Here is a 17,903-nt window from a genome sequence, read left to right as displayed (position 1 = left end):
GTGTCACATATGAATGCGTGGTCCAAGGCAAGCCACTCGACTAGCAGCCATGAAATTTAGAAAGCTGGGCATAGTTGCACAGGTGTCATATGTAGGAAAGTCAGATTGAGAGGAGATGAAGAACAGTGATTGAAGCAGATGTCACAATCTCTCTGGAGCACTGCTGAATATTTTACGATCTGTATGTTCTAGTCACCAGGAAAGTATCATAATTTTTCCCTGAGAGGTCATGCTACAGAACTATTTCTAGAATAAGCCAAGAAAATTCCAGATAAAAGTCAGTCAACTGTCATAAAGGGCTCAAGAGAGAATTTTTGCAGCTAAACAGAATTGCTGTAAAATTTGTATAGAAATGGTTGATTAATTTGTTCCAAGGAAATATGATGTGGTCATTCATGGAACACTTGCAATTTTATCAGACTGGTAGAATATCTGTTGTAAATTTCAGTACTTTCTTGATATTGGTAGAATGTTCATATCAGCCCTTTCCTAATATATATATAGCAAAATATAATAGCAAATAGCAAAAACTGATGTCAGTAAGTGATAGACACGAGGAAAGTTTTTGACTTGTATCAAGACTAGATTTTTTTAATTAGAATATTTTTAATATGACAGAACTTGTGTAATAAAGGAATTCAGATGCATATGTCAAAGTATTTATGTGAGAGGGAAGTACAGGTAAATATAGCATTTAAAATGTTTAGACTCAGAATGTGCCATGTGAATTTCTTGCAGGTATCAAGCCAGCCTTAAAGCCTCTGGAAATAAGCACCAACAGGAAGGATAAGTCTGAGGTCAATGGTGAGACAAGTCAGCTTCCAGAATCTTCAGTCGCTTCAGTTGAGACATCAGCACCCTCAGTAAAAGTAGTACCTGCAGGAACCAAGACGAAGAATGTAACCAAAGGTTTTGATTTATCTGCTGGTAAGTTGCTTTTTAATTTTTGTACACATAAAATTTTAACTTCCCCCCATTTGTAGCAGATTTTATGCCAAATTTTTTGGCAAAAAAATTGGTGGAGTGCATTAAACTTTAAAATAATAATAATAAGTTCCGGTATTACCGTCACTTGAAAACGATTTATTACTATGTAAAATGTCTTCGGTGCAAGATTAGGATGCACGGAATACTCGTGAATATATGTGTACCTTAAAATTAAATAGATGCACTTCATTTTTTCATTAAAGTTTAGGGAACATTTTTCCAGTATGAAAAAAGTTAACACATTAGGTGTTATTGATGTATGCGTTGCAGTCAAAATATTATACTATAGAAAACTTACTACAGTGTTCCGAAGTACAGACGTACAAAACTTATTCTTCTGTGTCTGAAGAATCTCAGGGTGGCTGCTCACTGGGAATTATGTGTGAATTCTACATGAATTTTTCTCCATACACGTGAAGAATGGCAACTTTTATTAATCCAAATCCCATTGAATTTATACATATTTATTATTTTATGCCACAATTCTCTCAACCTGTTTGCTCTGTTAGTGTCCTTTGCAAAACAATCTATCTGACAGACGGAAGATTATTGCAAAATATCTTGGAGTTAATTAGGTAAATTTGATTTTGAAATTCTTGTACGATAAACAATATTTCGTAGATTAATATATCCCGTAACATTTGTGACATGTGTTTGTAAATGTATTTTGAGTCTGAGTATGTGAAATGGCAAATGTAAACTTCGCACCTTGAATTAAATATTTTAAATATACATCCGTTTAATCAAATTGAATTAGAATTTTTGGATATACGTTGGATACACACAGATCCTTTATATTGTTAATATATTTGTGTGTGGTTGTGAGAGGCGATAATATTTAAGGTTGAAATAAAGAAAACATTTGTTTGCACACTTGAATTTTTGGAAAGTTTGCCTTGAAAACTTGGAATTATACTTGAATTTTATCATGGTCCTAGAGTGTCCATCCTGAATCTGAACCGCTATCAGTGGTTTCATTATCTTATGTGCCGATTACGCGATGAAAGGTTATAAACCAATTTTTGGACTAAAAGAACAGGGTGCAGTGATATGCGATGAAATACAGTATTATGTCCCTTCTTTGGCTTTGTATGGTTTTTACCTTCATGATGATACAAACACTTGATACCGACTAACGGCGATGGTGATGTGTTGAGGAACACTGCACATTTTGGCAATGCAAGGTTAGGATTCTATGGTAAATACCTGATTGCATCCCCCACGCTCGCTTACAGTTTAAAATTCGACAACGCCAGAGAATTTTTCTCATCTTGGTTAAGTTGTATAGTTTACATGGGATACTAATGCCAAGGCAAGTGACGTAAGAGACATAGGAAATATTCAAACTCAAAACCTCAATTTGTAAAGGTTTATTTATATCTTGAATGGATTTCCAGACAGTTGTATTTGTTATGAGAGAAGTTTACTGTGGCACAGAGGAATACATTTTTTAAAAATAAAAAGTCTGTGAGATTTGATCAGTGTCTATAGTCTATGTTAATATTGTTATTGTGTCAACCATCAATAACTTTTTGTATTGCTTGATAGGGTTTCACAAGAAATTTTAAGTAATTTGAATTGAATGTGAACCTGTGTGGGTAATACTATTGTGTAGAGTGCTCAACAGGAACTGTGACTGCTTGTTTCCTGTACTTCCGTTTTTCTTGGTGCTTGTGCTGTAAGTTTCTGGTGAAAGGAATGGTGATTTCTTGGGTATATGTAATTAACATTTCCTCTTGCTTTACCTGTCCGTTATACATGATTAGTTCCAGCAAGTTGAAGTTTTTCATTCATTAAAGCCATAGATTTTAGAGTATGACAATTTTTTTTTTTTTTTTTTTTGTATTTTATTAAAGAAATCTAAAGTCTATACATGTCATGCCTCCGGATCATGCAAAAGCTGCCACAGGATGAGAAAATCCACTAATTGAATGTCAAAACGTTAAAAGAAATATGTATTTTAAATTGTTCTAAACACATAGTTACATTGAAATTTGTGGCCGCGGTGGCTCAGTCGGTAACGCGTCTGACTACCATGCTCAAGGTCCCGGGTTCGATCCCCGGCCGGTTCAAATCCGGGAACTTTTCTAACGGTGGAAGCGGCCCCGGCGCCTACCCAGCGTCGAATAACATGGGTACCTGGGGGAAACCCTGGGGGGTAAAGGCGGTCAGGGGCGTGATGCTGATCACATCATCCCCACTCACGACCGGATCAAGAAAGTGTGGGGCGTTACCCCCACACCCCCTATATGCCTTCATGGCATGGTGCTATGCACAGGGGAACACTTTACCTTTTTTTACATTGAAATTTAATAATGGATTGCAAATGCTTTGCACTGTTGCTGAATTTTTTTATTATTTCTCGATTTTTTTATACAACCTGTTTATCCACTTTGAACACAAAACATGTGACCAGACATTCACAACAAGAAAGCTGCAGTTTCACACGTATCTTGTAGAGTCCTCATGTTTCAGTTCTCCCACAAGTTCCAGAATCCTACAACGTCCCTTTTCTTCGTTATATTAGGATGCTGAGGCCAAGTGTTGTACCCTGTGATAGTTTCTGAATTTCTTGCTATCCTCCACCATGTTTATCTCAGTAGTGATAGTGATGCTGTTTTATCTTCTTCTTCATGGGAATTGTTTCTTCTCTGAACCAAAACACAGGCTAAAACATTTTGTTACAAAGTTTATGATAATAGCAATTAAATAGTTTTTTTTTGACAATATTTAATAAATTTACCTCATTATTGAATAATTGAATTCAAATTAAACTTATGCTGCAGAGAAGAAAGTATGTTGATTGCTTTTTATTGAAATGTGGGAAACCTAATATTTCCATCACATGACCTCGATTTAAGAGTTACCTAGGGATTTACGCTGATTTAATCCTCATTGAACAGTTATATTTGTCAGCAGCTCTAAAATTTCCAGCATGTGCTGTTTTATTTGCAGATTTCAAAGAGTGTCTGAAAGTGGACACTGGTGAAGCATCGCCACGGTCACAGTCGCCAATTTCCGATAGACTGAGCCCCACCGTGAATGAGACTGCTGAAGCTGCGTGGGATGCAGAGACTACAGACAAGAAGGCCAGTAAAGCAAAGACTGATAAATCTGCAGGAAACGAAGATGTTGTGGTCAAGGATGCTGGGAAGACTCCTTCCAAGTATGTTATGATTGTTTAAGCATAAAGAAAATCTTAGTGGTGGGGGCATGAATAGAGGGACAAGTGCTGATTTTTCTTCTTTTTCATTGCCGGCTGGTCTTCAGACAGTTGTGACTATTTTTAACATTATTTCTGATAAAACCCACATAAATTTTGCTATGACAAGCCCTATATTACTTTCGTGGCAATGCTCTTTCATGGTACTTTCCTGAAGCCAATTGATATAATTTGAGCAGCTTAAAAGTAAAACTTGATAACCCACACTCAGTTCAAAATTGAGTTAACATTGGATTCAGTTGCTGCACAGTCTAAAGTTGCTGTACAACAGTGAATGAAGTTCCTTCAATAGCTGCTGATAGAAACACATGGAAACATCTGGGTAACCAATAAGTCACAATGCAATGGACAAACTTTCAATTGCATTTTTCTCGGTTTCATATTTCTGTGGGTTATGAAGTTTTACTCCTGACCTGCTCATTTAGTATTTAGAAGAGCCTTTCCTGTAGGTCAGCAATACTTTTTAGTTACAATAATTGCAAATTTCTGTTAAGAACAATTAAATGTAACATTTTTGAATTTTGAATGTAATATGTATGTGAATGTCAATTTAAAATATACTCTCCACAGTCAAGATGAAATTTCCATTGTTATGGAATCATTAAAATGAACCTTAAAATTCTTATTATTTATATTCCTTTTTCATAAAACAACAAACAAGCTTGATAATGGTAAAAATCATTATGCACATTTGGTTTTCAGGTTTGGATATAATTAGTAAGTAATCAAGAGATTCAGCATAGGGCCTTCCCCGATGGCGTAGTGGTAGCGTCGTCACCTTGTAATCAAGGGGTCTCAGGTACGATACCTGGTGGAGGCACATAGTCCTCCTGATTAGCCTTAATGTGCACAAAGTGGACTTAAAACACCAACTCAATCAGTCAATCAAAAAGAGGTTCAGTACATCTAAGACATTCAGATCATACTTTAAACTGCAGATCAAATCCTGATTGGCCTGTCTGTGTATAAAGTGGTTATTGTCTGTTGTTTTTCAGAGCAAAGGAGAGCCGCGTGAATGCAGAAACAGAGTACCAACGAGAAAGAGGGCAGCAGAAGGGGTTGTTGCACATGGTCGTAATTGGCCACGTGGACGCTGGGAAGAGCACGCTGATGGGCCATCTTTTGTACTCTCTAGGACAAGTCAATCAGAAGACTATGCACAAATACGAACAGGAGAGCAAGAAACTAGGAAAGCAGTCCTTTGTTTATGCATGGGTGCTGGATGAAACAGGAGAAGAAAGGTAAAAACAACAGTTTAGTGAGATCACTTCCACCACATGTGTTACTAGCTATGCAAGAACAAGAAACGTGGAATGTAGTTTTGTCAAACAGTACCTTTGAGGAAACTCAAGTTCTTTCATTAATTCATTTTTCAATTGAGTATGACGGTAGTGATATAGAATATGCTAATTCAACATAATCTTTATTACTCTACCATCAGCTGAAGATGGTACCAGAATACCAACTAAAGTCAGGGTGGCTACTCACGGGAACTCCTTCAATTCTAGGAGTTATACATGAATTATTGGCTCCAGGAATTATGCATGCATTCTGGTGTATTTTTCTTCACAGGTGTGAAAAATTGCAACTTTATTAATCCAAATCTCATTGATTGTACACATATTTATAAATTCCCTGAGGCAAGTATTTCACAGTTTAGCCTTTATTTTTATTGATGAAAGAAAAGCGAGCTGCGTGGAAAATAAAACAAAATTCAATCTGTTTACTTTGTTAGTGTCTTTTGCAGAACAATCTATTAGACAGGTGGAAGATTATTGCAAGATGAGATATCTTGAAGTTGATTAGGTAAATGGAGTTTGAAATCCTTATAAATTAACAATTTTTCATAGATTATTATATCCTGTAACAATTGTAACTGATGTTTGTAGAGTTATTGCAAATCTGAATATGTGAAATGGCAAATGTAAAGTCCTTACCTTAAATTAAATATTTATATATACAGGGTGTTTCTAAAGTTTGTTTCCAACGCATAGAAGGTGATTCTACAAGTGAACACAGAAGTTCATGTGAGGAAATGTCGAAAACGTCACCCATTCTGATTTATTGAAGTGGGAAAAAGTGTGAAAATTATGTTTACAAGGAAATAGTGGCACCACGGCCTACCATATGACGGCGGCGAAGGGCGTTCCACAAAGAAATGTGGCATGCTCGATTCAAGGAAGCACGTGGCAGATGTGTGAAGTTGATTCGCAAGGAATTCCCCAAAGGAAGCGAATGGGTCTGTTGAAGTCACGGGGGTAGGGAAGGGTTTTATGGAGTGATTAGCATGGGCGACCCGGCCACTGTAATGTGGGTCATATTCTTGGTCTTAATGTTGTGTTGTATGTACCCACATGCAGAAAGGCCGAAGCCTGACCTTGACTTTGGCATTTCCCGCTAGGGGCGCTAACACAGTAGTTTTCTTCTGGCAGGAAAGCACCAGTCGCTGCCATTCGTGCTTCACGTACTGTGATATCAGCATCACCGCGCATCAGATTATCATCACATGTTTGCGGTTGAATACGTACGAGTGGAAGGATGTGAACTTGACAAATTGGGCAAGCATCGCAATAGACACTGCTAGGTGTTATCGATAGGCACGGCCCATCGTGTACAGTGCGATAGTGTTCGTTGTCTACGGGTCGGCAGATATCCAGCAATAGGGATGGCTGCATATACTGCAGAGGAGCTGGCAGACATGCATCTCATTTATGGTGAGACGGGAAGTAATAGACATGCAGCACGGTGTTGTATGGGGAATGTTTTCCAAATAGGAGGTTGCCATCTTTCAAAGAGTGCATACTCGAATTCGGGATACAGGATCAGTGCTACCACCCCGTCGAGAAATTGGAAGACCACAAAATGTGCGCACAGATCAGTTTGTGGATGAGTTGTTAAATGCTGTCAGGGATCGTCCTGACACCAGTACGTGCTGTAGCCAGTGCCCACAACACCTCCCATGTTAATGTGTGGTACATCCTGTCCTAAGAGGGAGGGGATGTACCCTTTCAAACTTCAAAAGGTACAAGACCTTTTACCTCAGGACTTTGGCCCACGTGTGGTATTTTGCCAATGGTTTTTGCATCAGATGGAAACTATCCTGAATTTTTTGAACAGGGTGTTGTGGACTGATGAAGCAACATTCAATAGTAAGAACAGTCATGTTTGGGATTTTGCAAATCTACATGCAATTCTCGTGCCACACCATCAGGAAAAGTTTTTAGGTTAATGTGCGGTGTGCGATAGTGCATGACCATTTGATTGGGTCGTACATTTTCGCTGTTTGCCTTAGTGGTGGCACATATCATGCATTTCTTTTGATGTTTTGCCTGAACTGTTGGAGGATGTGCCCTTGGCACTGAGGCAAGGACTATGGTTCCAACACGATGGTGCACCACCACATTTCGACCAAAATGTGCGTCACTTCCTCAATGGCTTGTTCCACCATAGGTGTATTGGTAGGGGTGGGCCTGTGCAGTGGCCAGCAAGATCACCAGACATCACTCCCCTGTACTCCTCGTATACAAACACCTGACGATAGGAGACACCGCGGGGTTGTTCGCTTGCACTAGACAATCATTGATTCGGCATTGTCATCTCTGTGTCGACGTTAACCTATTAACGCCCAAAATTTTTTTCTCTGATTTTTTTAATCAAAAATGTTGCATATGGTCACCTGACCATGAATGTGATTATGGGAGAACCGAAAATGTCATAGTTTGTTCATAAAAGCTTTTTATTGGCTGATCCCCATTTGGGTAGCATATTTCAATTTTCATTTATGCAACTAATTCTCGGTCTAGTATTGCATTTAACATGCATGATTAACATAGATATATAGCATTGATGTATGGCAAAGATATACAACATACAGTGGCGGCGATTGGGGGGGAGGGCACTTTTTCATGCACATTATGGTAAACCTTATCTACCAAGGGAAAGTAATCTGTCCTTGCTCTCCCACAGTTTTGGAACCTAATCGCTGCCACTGACAGCACAGATGTATTATTATGATCATGGAGTAATATTTTCTGTGTTCACACTAGGGTTTATTTCTTCCACATTTTAAAACAGGCAACATGCTAAACAAAATATCACACATTGCACCCTTTGCGAACATTTTCCTTGCAAAATGCACATTTTCTTTGTGCCAGTGGGTCTTTTCGAATATCTCAGAACAAATTTGCTTTTTTGGGATAGGATGGTCTCAGTGGGCGTTTACTGTCAGATAGAGAGGTCAGTTGAAGATACGCTCGAGCAATCATCCGACGGAATATGATGATTTCACGTGAACTAATGAATACAGTACATTGCATTGACCACATCTACGTCAATCACAATTCTTATCAAAGGGAAATACCACTTTTCCCTTGAGTTTTTATCCGATTTTCTAAACACACCAATCAAGCATGTCGAGACCTTACGCTTATATTCAGAAATTGCCTTTGATTGTGGTATGGCCATATATTTCTTTTCTGTCTTTGACCACTTGCGAATGTGAATGCATTGTCTGATGATTTTACACCACTTTCACTGCGTTGTGTCTTTCCATGTGATAGCGAGGACCTAATTGTTAGTGTCAATTGTAAAGTTTTGCATGCCACGAAGTTCTTTCTATACTGTTTAGTCGGCTTTTACTGGGAATTTACTCATTCGATAGAAGCGAACAGTTCCTGTAGCACAAATTCCCATTTGTTTCAGTTGAAATAATATCCACCTCTTATGGCGGAATATCTGCAATATCTGTTGTACCAATGTCCTTCATCTTATTCACTGCCACTAACATCAACATCAGACATCTATGCCGACTCATTGTTGCATCTAACACGACTCGCCATTTGTTGATTACCAGTGTCATTGCACAATTCTTTGCAAGTATACTCCATCCCGGGTATCTCTGGTGCAAGTGAACAAAAACATGTCTCTGAGCAAGTAGTTACACGAGACAGCCCCGCCAATGAACATGTTAGAGAGACTGAGACTCCGTGGAGGGGAGGAAAGCGACTGCAGTTACTAACCTTCGCAGCAACGTTTACTGCATCGCCCTGCCCACTCGATTTCCCCCTCCTCTGTCGCTGTGCACGGCCTCGCTCCAGAGATAGAAGGGACAGGGTATAGCAGATTTTCTGGAAAAGTCCACTATTAGTACTGTGGGGGGGAATGTTCATGTTGCTGACATTTTCTTTCTTGTTTGAATTAAATAACCAAATCTTATTGTTACACAAAAGTGAACTTTACGTCTACTGAAAAGTTACTTTTTTTTACATGGCAATGCCCATGATCATGGGGATCATGACAAATTAAGCTGCAGAACAAAATGGCATTTCATAAACATGAATATCTTGATCAAGGTGATAAATAGAAAGAATAAACATGCTTTGTTAAGAAAATCAAAACCAAAATCTTTATAAAACTACAATTTAAAAATATTTTTAAAATGTGAAAAAATGACTATTGAAAATATTACATTTTTAAACATAACTGTATCTATAAATCTATCTAAAATTTCTGTGTTAACGTTTTTTTTTTTCATTCATCATGCAACAAGAACCTTCAATGATGTGTTCATGTGTGTAGAGGATAAAATGTTTCAATATAGTATGCTCGGTGAAGTTTTATGTGTGATCCCCAAATGGGGATCATGGGCATTAATGGGTTAATGCCAGACAGTTTGAAACTCGTCTGTGATGTGGTTCGCTCGGCTCCTCCACTCTGCACACAGTGAACATGTCGACAGATATGCAACCTAGCACAGCACCACCAGCATCTTTGTTTTTCTACGTAATGCTGATGTCCACTATGGATATTTGTTTTCTTCTTGGTTGTCAGTCTTCACATATCACATATATGTTTTGTATATAAAATGTATGTGGCAGTTAGAGTTAAAAATAAAAATAAGAATATATATATATATATAGCAGCTGCCCGTACTACGCAGGAAAGATTGGAGAAACCTGCCTGCACCTAGCAATGCACGTCGAGCTCAACTACATGGGGAGCCTCATCGCGATTGCATAAATAAAGGACAAGTGGAATAATCTTATTTACTTAACTGACCTCACACTTTTTAACTTGTAGAGATGTTAACGTTTGGCATTTTACACTTTTGACATGTATTAATGGTAGGACAATGGCATTATACATTATCGTTCCTATGTCCATTCTGCTAATTTGCAATAGAAAATCGATGGTGTTCCTCGATCCCTAAATATTATTTGATTGAGCTGAAATTTTGTATATATCATGTTTATGTATATTGTCAAAAAATGGGAGGGTGAGAAGAAAGAAAATCAAAACTTTATTTTTTTTTGAAGCACCCTATATATATATTTATCCGAGAATTAGAATTTTTGGATACATTGAAATCACACAAACCCTTTATATTGTTAATATATTTGTGGGGGGGGGGGGAGAGGCAGTAATATGGTGCATTCGGTTTAGCCCGAGCTCTGGCATGCGCAAAGCGGGAGATGTTTGTCGTCTGCAGAACACGTCACGTGACTCATAGGAGCAGTATTGCAATAGGCGGAAGTTACAATTCTTTTAGACATTAAACTGGCAAAGCTTTATGCTGTTGTCTCATTAAATAAAAATACTTACGAATCTAAACTAGCACGCTGTCCTTCCTGATCGTGAAATTCGTCAATTGTTCTACAAATAACACACACTTGTCAAATTCGTCCACATTACTTTTAAATTTCTTTCTTGTGCGTGGTTTGTTAGGCGTTACTAATCCCTTCCCAGTTACTTTGTAGTGATCATTTTCGTTTCAAAGCACTTACTGACATACCAGTAGATGCGAAAACATGCTTTTGCACTTGTTTCACATTCAACGCAAGACCACTATCAGCTTCTTTCTTTATAAACTTATGCAAGTTAAGTTAATTTCTCAACTCTTACTATGATTGATTTAGTTTATTTTACTTTGCGTTTTGTGCCTCTTGGCTAATTTGCGAAGATGGGGGATGAGTGATGAAATTGATGAATGGACATTAACAAACAACCTAGCCCGGGTAGGATTCGAACCCGGGACCCATGGCATCACAGCATGATGTGATAACGTCAACTCTGACTATGAATCACTATGCTTTCTCTAATATTCATTCCAGTTTTCACCTCAGCTGCCATTGAATAAAACACCCTAAGCAACACAGGTCAACAATCACCTTACTCGTGGTAACAGGATCTCCCCCCCCCCCTGAGAGGAAGATGAGGAGAGGGATGATGCCTCTTTCGCCGAGGGGCTTAACCAATGACAGTTTCACCGACAAAAAAGAATCATCTGTCATTCTTTTCCTTGAACTATCACCTTCTCACTCTGTCGCTTTTTAAAAATATGCGGTAAGTACCGAACACGCCTGCCAATAAGCTCTGAAGTCAAATTATGGATATAGATAATTGTTAAGGCAGTTAGCAGCTCTGCTCTCAGTTGAACTCTCACATTGTTGCACTGACGGCAGGCTTTTGCACAGCTGAAGGCCAGAGCTCAAGCTAAACCGAATGGCCTGTACATAAGATTGAAATAGAGAAAACATTTGCTTGTACCCTTGAATTTTTGGAAAGTTTACCTTGAAAACCTGGAATTATACTTTAATTTTATCATGGTTCTTGAGTGGCCACCCTGAAAGTGCAATTTTTTATATTTTTTTATGTATGATAGACTTCAACTCTTTTTCTTTCATCTGGGCACTGGTTGAATGACATAGCCAGATGTCGGGCACACCAGCTATTCTTATTTTGCTTCTTTTTTTACTGCAGATCTCGAGGCATAACAATGGATGTTGGCCAGTCTAGGTTTGAAACGAAGACTAAAACTGTCATCTTGCTGGATGCACCAGGACACAAGGACTTCATCCCGAACATGATCACAGGAGCCTCGCAAGCTGATGTTGCGGTTTTGGTGGTGGATGCCACCAGGGGAGAGTTTGAAACTGGATTTGAAAGCAAGGGACAAACCAGGGAGCATGCTCTCCTTGTACGATCATTAGGTAAGTCTGTGGTTTTGAAGACATTCTTTTTTCTTAAATGGATTAAAGTAGAAGTAAGGTTATTGAAATATTTGTAGTTTTGCATTCACGATTTATGTAATATTTCAAAAGCACATTATTTCTTATTACAAGTGGTGAATTCTCACAAACAACCTGTTCTTATCATCAGACTCAATGAAGTTGATACCATATTATTGCCTCTGATTCAACACAATATGGAGTTTATTGTACTGGATTCTCCTTTCAACTTCATTGGATCTGAAAATATGAATTCCAAATTTGTGAGAATTCTCCATTCGTAATAGGAAGTAATGTACTGTTTTAAGGCAATAAGTAGTGCTGTATTTTCCTTCACACAATGTAATACTTGTTAATTATACAGCGTGTTTCAAAATGATTTGAACAATAAGAAATCGTTTCATGAGCGTTAAAACACTATCAACGATTAAAATTGTATTGAAATACTTTCAAACACATCCTCGAGTTTTGTTTGGAACGGTCGTCGTAGTTCGAAGTTCTTCCACCAGATGGCAGAGTGACAAGTTGCAAGTTGCGTGTGGTACAGAGAAAGCATTTTGCATCTTACAATTTCACGTTAGTCAGTCTGTTGTGAGTGTTCAACGTTAGTTTCGTACCAAATTTCGTTAAGAACCGACATCAAAGAACTCCATTCGCAATTAGTATCAACAATTCAAGGGAAAATCGTCTGGTAGGCCTTCCACGTCTGAGGCAGATGTCGAGAGAGTTTAAGCTTGTTTTCAACGCAGCCCTCAAAAGTATACAGTGAAAGCTAGACAATTTTTACCACTAAAACTTGGGACAGTTATAGTACTTATGTGTAATATTTTAAGTAAATTGCACAATTAATAAAAAAAATTATAAGGAGTTGAAATCGTTCAAATCATTTTGAAACACATGGTATTTATAATTTGACGATGATTTTTATTTCTGATCTCAGTGTCAGTTTGAAAATGCGTATTTTAAATCCAATATGTAGTCTCATGGTGTGCGTGAAAAATATATACATACAGGGTGATTCAAAAGTGTGGAATCATCCATATAATTTCTACAGAACATGAATGGAACTATGTGCAGTATCTAGGAAATTTCACATGACTTTGATATGTCACTTGCTCCTATTCAAATTTAAAAGAATTACATTAAATCCGAGATGGCAGATAGTGTGGGTCACATGCATCAGAGATACTGCATATGATTTCATTCATGTTCTGTAGTTTCTGTAGAAATGATATGATGGTTCCACAGTTTTGAATCACCCTATAGTACTTAAGATATACAAGTAGATATCTTTAGACATATTTAAGTGCTTGTAATGAGCTTTATTATGTCTTATTTTCTACCTTTTTCTTTTTTCAGTATTTTCCTATTTGAATGAATTTGTCTTGAGAGTACATTTTAGTGACTTCTTACTTATTTTTGTTGTTTTTAGTGTGATTGTAATACATTCGTAATATTTACTTATTCTGATTATATTCACATTTAGAAAATTGGGAACTATGATGGATGCTGAGAATTAATCATAGAACAGATTAATTGCTGTCACTATCAGCCCCTATATGCATAATGCTGTAATGATCAATAATTTTTCCAAGCCGATATTTCTATAAATAACATATAACATGGTACAAAATTCTGATGTTTTGTTGTTATTTTTATGAATATAAAAATATAATTTTCTTACCCTAGTTTTGTAATGCAGTTTCATTTTCTAGGGCAAAATTTTTTGAAATCACTTTGTTACATACAACCATTTGGGTTCTACATATTCTTATGTGTCACTCCAATAGTAAATAATGTTACTTGTAAAATTGTCTTTTGATCTTTCTTCTACACATGTATTGCCTTACCAATGTGAAGTATTCACACTTTTATCTCACATTGGCAATTTATTTCAGGTGTGAGTCAGTTAGCTGTGGTGGTGAATAAGTTGGACATGGTGTCTTGGTCTGAAGAGCGTTTTAATGAGATTGTCAGCACATTGAAAACCTTTTTGCGACAGGCTGGTTTCCGGGAAAATGACATTGTTTTTGTTCCATGCAGTGGTCTCACTGGGGAAAACCTCACATCCCCACCGAAAGAAGATGCTCTGAAGCAGTGGTACAAGGGTCCATTTCTTTTAGATGTAATTGGTAAGTGTTGAACAAAACTTGCATTGATTACATGCATGTGTGGTCTGTGGTTGTAAGTGGCATCCCAAATAAGTCGTGAGGTTAGCTAATACTTTAATACTTGTCTGTCGTCTGTGTTGTAATATGTATCGTGTGTGTTCGATAAGTAGGGTGAATAAAATATCAAGATCATGGTGCAAAAACTGGACACCTTTTGAGACCAGAAGTGGTATATAAAATGGCATTGCAGTGTTAAAATTGTTAATATAATACAGTAAAACTGCATATCCCGGAACCTCTATAACAAAGAAACCTGTAAATATGGAAAAAAAATCCAGAATGGACCGATTTTATACCTGAAAATGACCTGCTTAAAGCGGAAACCTCCTTAATGTGGAAACGGAACACCATTTAAAGACCAATGAGATGTTTTTATTCTCAGTAAGATGGAAATTTCCTCCTTTATTTTTTTCGTTCGTAAGAAAATAATACAATACTGTAAGTGGAACATGCCTCTGTTGCCACTCACTTATCGGTAACATTGTCGATATCAAAGAATGTGCTACAATACTCATAGCTGTTACAATTCCGTTTCTTTCTTTCATCTCTTACCCTCTTTCTCCACCTTTCTTTGTCTATTTCTCCTCTGTTCTTTCATCATCTTTATATTTTTCTTGTTATCTCTCTTTGTTTCTTTTTTTCTTCACTTTTATCTCAATCTTTCTTCACTTCTCTTATTCCATCTTTCAATCTTTCTCTTTCCCTCTATGCACATCGCGCTACGATGCCAGGTTCGAATCCTAGCATGGGCATGGATGTTTGTGAGTCCCCATTTTACTTTGCTTTTTGTACCACTTTTGGCTAATTTGCGAAGATGGGGATGAGTGATGATATGATGAAATTGATGAATGTATGGCATTTTTATTCATGTACGTACATGCATTAGTACTCTACATTATAAGTAATGCAAAATGTAAATCTGTCTTTTCATTATTTCCTGCAGCACTCTATACTGTATTTAAAGTCAACCCTGTATAAGAAGGAAAACTGTTAAGATGGAAAATTTTGCTCCGGGATAGACAGGTTTTACTGTACTAAATTTTATGACATAAAATATACATTTCATTTCCATTAGCACTTTTATATAGTTATCAGAGTATTAAGTTTATTTGTGCATAAAGGAGTACATTTTTGCTTCTCAAATTTATACGGTGGAATTTATCAGTTTTCTATAATTCTCCATAACTCGCAGGATAATTCAGACTTCAGAAAGTGTTGTGTCAGTAATTAAACTCTAAATTCCATGTTTAAGAGTTTATTTCGCATTTTACAATTCTCTTCACATCATTTTGTGGCAAAACATAGAAAAAATGAGCATTACAGCATGTTATTTCGTACCATACCCCGTTCGATTAAGAAATATTGACCCTGGCAGACCTTGTCAGCTCCTGCTCAGAATGTGTAGAATAAGCATTCTACAGGAAATGGTAAGAACACTGGCCTTTGGTAAGAGGTGACGAGAGGCCAAGCGAGTGTTTAAATACGTGCGCATGAGAGCGACACGAGGTCTTTTAATCTGGAATCATCGGAGAAGCAGGAGCTACTGGTCTTATTTCTAAACCGAACAGGGTAAGCTAGTCTACACCCATTCTGCCATTTGCATTGCTCACTTCAGTCTAGAAACGAATCATGAGTCTATTTTAATGTATAGTTAGATATTTGTACCTGCCCGTTCAGGGCTGTCTCTACCATCAACTAGTTCTAATAGTACATCCCTATTTAAGATCCCAGAGTTAGAGGAACGTTACGTGGTGGATTGATGCGGGCCTTTTCATTTTCTTTTGGAAATGAAAAGCGTCATGCCTTGTTTTTCTAAACAGACATGAAAATTGAAAGGGTAGGCTGCGGAATTTTCATTTAATTCAATCTGAAATAAATGCAAATCGAAATGCATTAATATCATGTTAGACTTGGTTGTTCGCGGAATTTTTTACTAACGGGGGGTTATTTTTTTTAAAATAAGGTACGTCACCATTGTTAGTAATGCCTTATGTCATTTATAGAGTTGGAGGACGAGCTTGATACCACATTGGATAGGCTCATCATTCTTGCCAATAATGCTGTTGGTCCGTCCTTTGATGTGGAGGGCCTACCTTGTACCTCATCCACCCCAATCAGAAGTCCTCCATTAACTAGAAGCCGCGCACGCGCGCAGGCTCACTTTCAAATTGATAATCGTCCCACAGTTCTTGTGGACCCACCCACCATGGCTCAACTACCTTTTGTTCATCCCTTCCTGTTCGAGAGCATTCAGTTTCAGGGTGCCTCGGGGGAGGATGTTTCTAAATTCATAGACCGTTTCGAAAGTGCGGCGATTCTGAACAATTGGGACGAGACGAAAAAACGGCAATTATTCCCGGCGTTGTTATGTGGCCCAGCCCTCCGCTGGTTTAATGCAATTAGCCAGCAACCAGGCGTCAATTTAGTCAGCTATGAGGACGTCAAGAAAAAACTTATTGAAGAATTCACAGGCTCCCTTGATCAGTTGCAGATCGAGGAGCAGATCAGATATCGGTTCCACAGGGACGATGAACCGGTATCATCTTATGTTAGGGACAAGCAAACCCTCTTGTTTAAGATGGACCCTAACATGGCTGTTAATAAGCAGCTTAAATACATAAACGCAGGTCTTCAACCGGAATTTATCAGGGAGATATACAAAAAACAATATAATTCAGTTCCGGAGCTTTTGAAAGACCTCAAGGAATATGAAAAAGCAAAGTTCCTTATGCGCCGTAGAACGGTGCAAGAGCTCTTGCATTCGGCTCAAAAGGAAACTCTTTTTCCGTCTCCTGCTGAGTTGCGCATTCCTCACCAGAACCCCGTAGTTAGCACTACGGCGGTTGCTCCGGAATCAGCACCTCGGGCAAATCAAGACATGACTAATCAGCTGCAAGCCTTGCAAGCTGAATTGGATCTTGTCAAAAGACAACAAACGTCTCTCCCAACTTCAGAACCGTCCGCTGTAGAAGCTTTGGCTAAGCAGGTTAGCAACCTAGCGTTAAAAGTCGAGGAAGTTATACAGTCACACGATCACGAAAATTTTCAAACTGTAGGCCAAAATTATCAAAGGGGTAATTTTAATCACAATCGTGGTTCAAACAACAGACGAGGCTTTCAGGGCAGGGGAAGTAGAGGCTACCGTTCAAACAACGGCCGGTTTCAGAATCGTTCCAATTTTCAGCATGGCCGGGGGCGAGGTTCACCAGCCTCCCGCGGTCGTCCCGATTAAGGTGACCGGCGTGGCCAACAACTTTGTTATAAATGTGGTTTTCCTAATCACCACCAAGAATTTTGTCTTCAAAATCCAGAAGATTTAAACGCCAATTAACCGCAAGTAATGGAGACATACCTGCGGGCAGTAAAAAGATTTTAGTCTCTACTTTCCCATCTGAAGACCTCATTTATGTACATGCCAATGTAAATGGGGAACGTCAAAGGTTTATTGTCGATTGTGGGAGCCAAATAAGTGTAACAAGTGATAAGGGTATTCCTGCCCATGCTAAGAGGTTTAAA

General features: G+C 38.1%; 1 protein-coding gene across 1 annotated transcript in view; it reads left to right on the top strand.

The window, feature by feature from the left end:
* Positions 1 to 17,903, top strand: part of HBS1 (translation elongation factor EF-1alpha (GTPase) HBS1) — an 86,645-nt gene that overhangs the window by 48,528 nt on the left and 20,214 nt on the right. Inside the window, exons 5-9 of the mRNA XM_083135728.1 lie at positions 739 to 927; positions 3,943 to 4,153; positions 5,206 to 5,451; positions 11,969 to 12,198; positions 14,115 to 14,348. Coding sequence (XP_082991854.1) covers positions 739 to 927; positions 3,943 to 4,153; positions 5,206 to 5,451; positions 11,969 to 12,198; positions 14,115 to 14,348 — 1,110 coding nt within the window. The remainder of the gene's footprint in view (positions 1 to 738; positions 928 to 3,942; positions 4,154 to 5,205; positions 5,452 to 11,968; positions 12,199 to 14,114; positions 14,349 to 17,903) is intronic.

This window comes from Lepisma saccharinum, chromosome 14, assembly GCF_977018435.1.
Source record: "Lepisma saccharinum chromosome 14, izLepSacc3.1, whole genome shotgun sequence".
In the NCBI taxonomy this organism is placed as follows: Eukaryota; Metazoa; Arthropoda; class Insecta; order Zygentoma; family Lepismatidae; genus Lepisma; species Lepisma saccharinum.
Note: the sequence above shows the minus strand (reverse complement) of the source record. Positions and strands in the feature narration are given on the sequence as shown.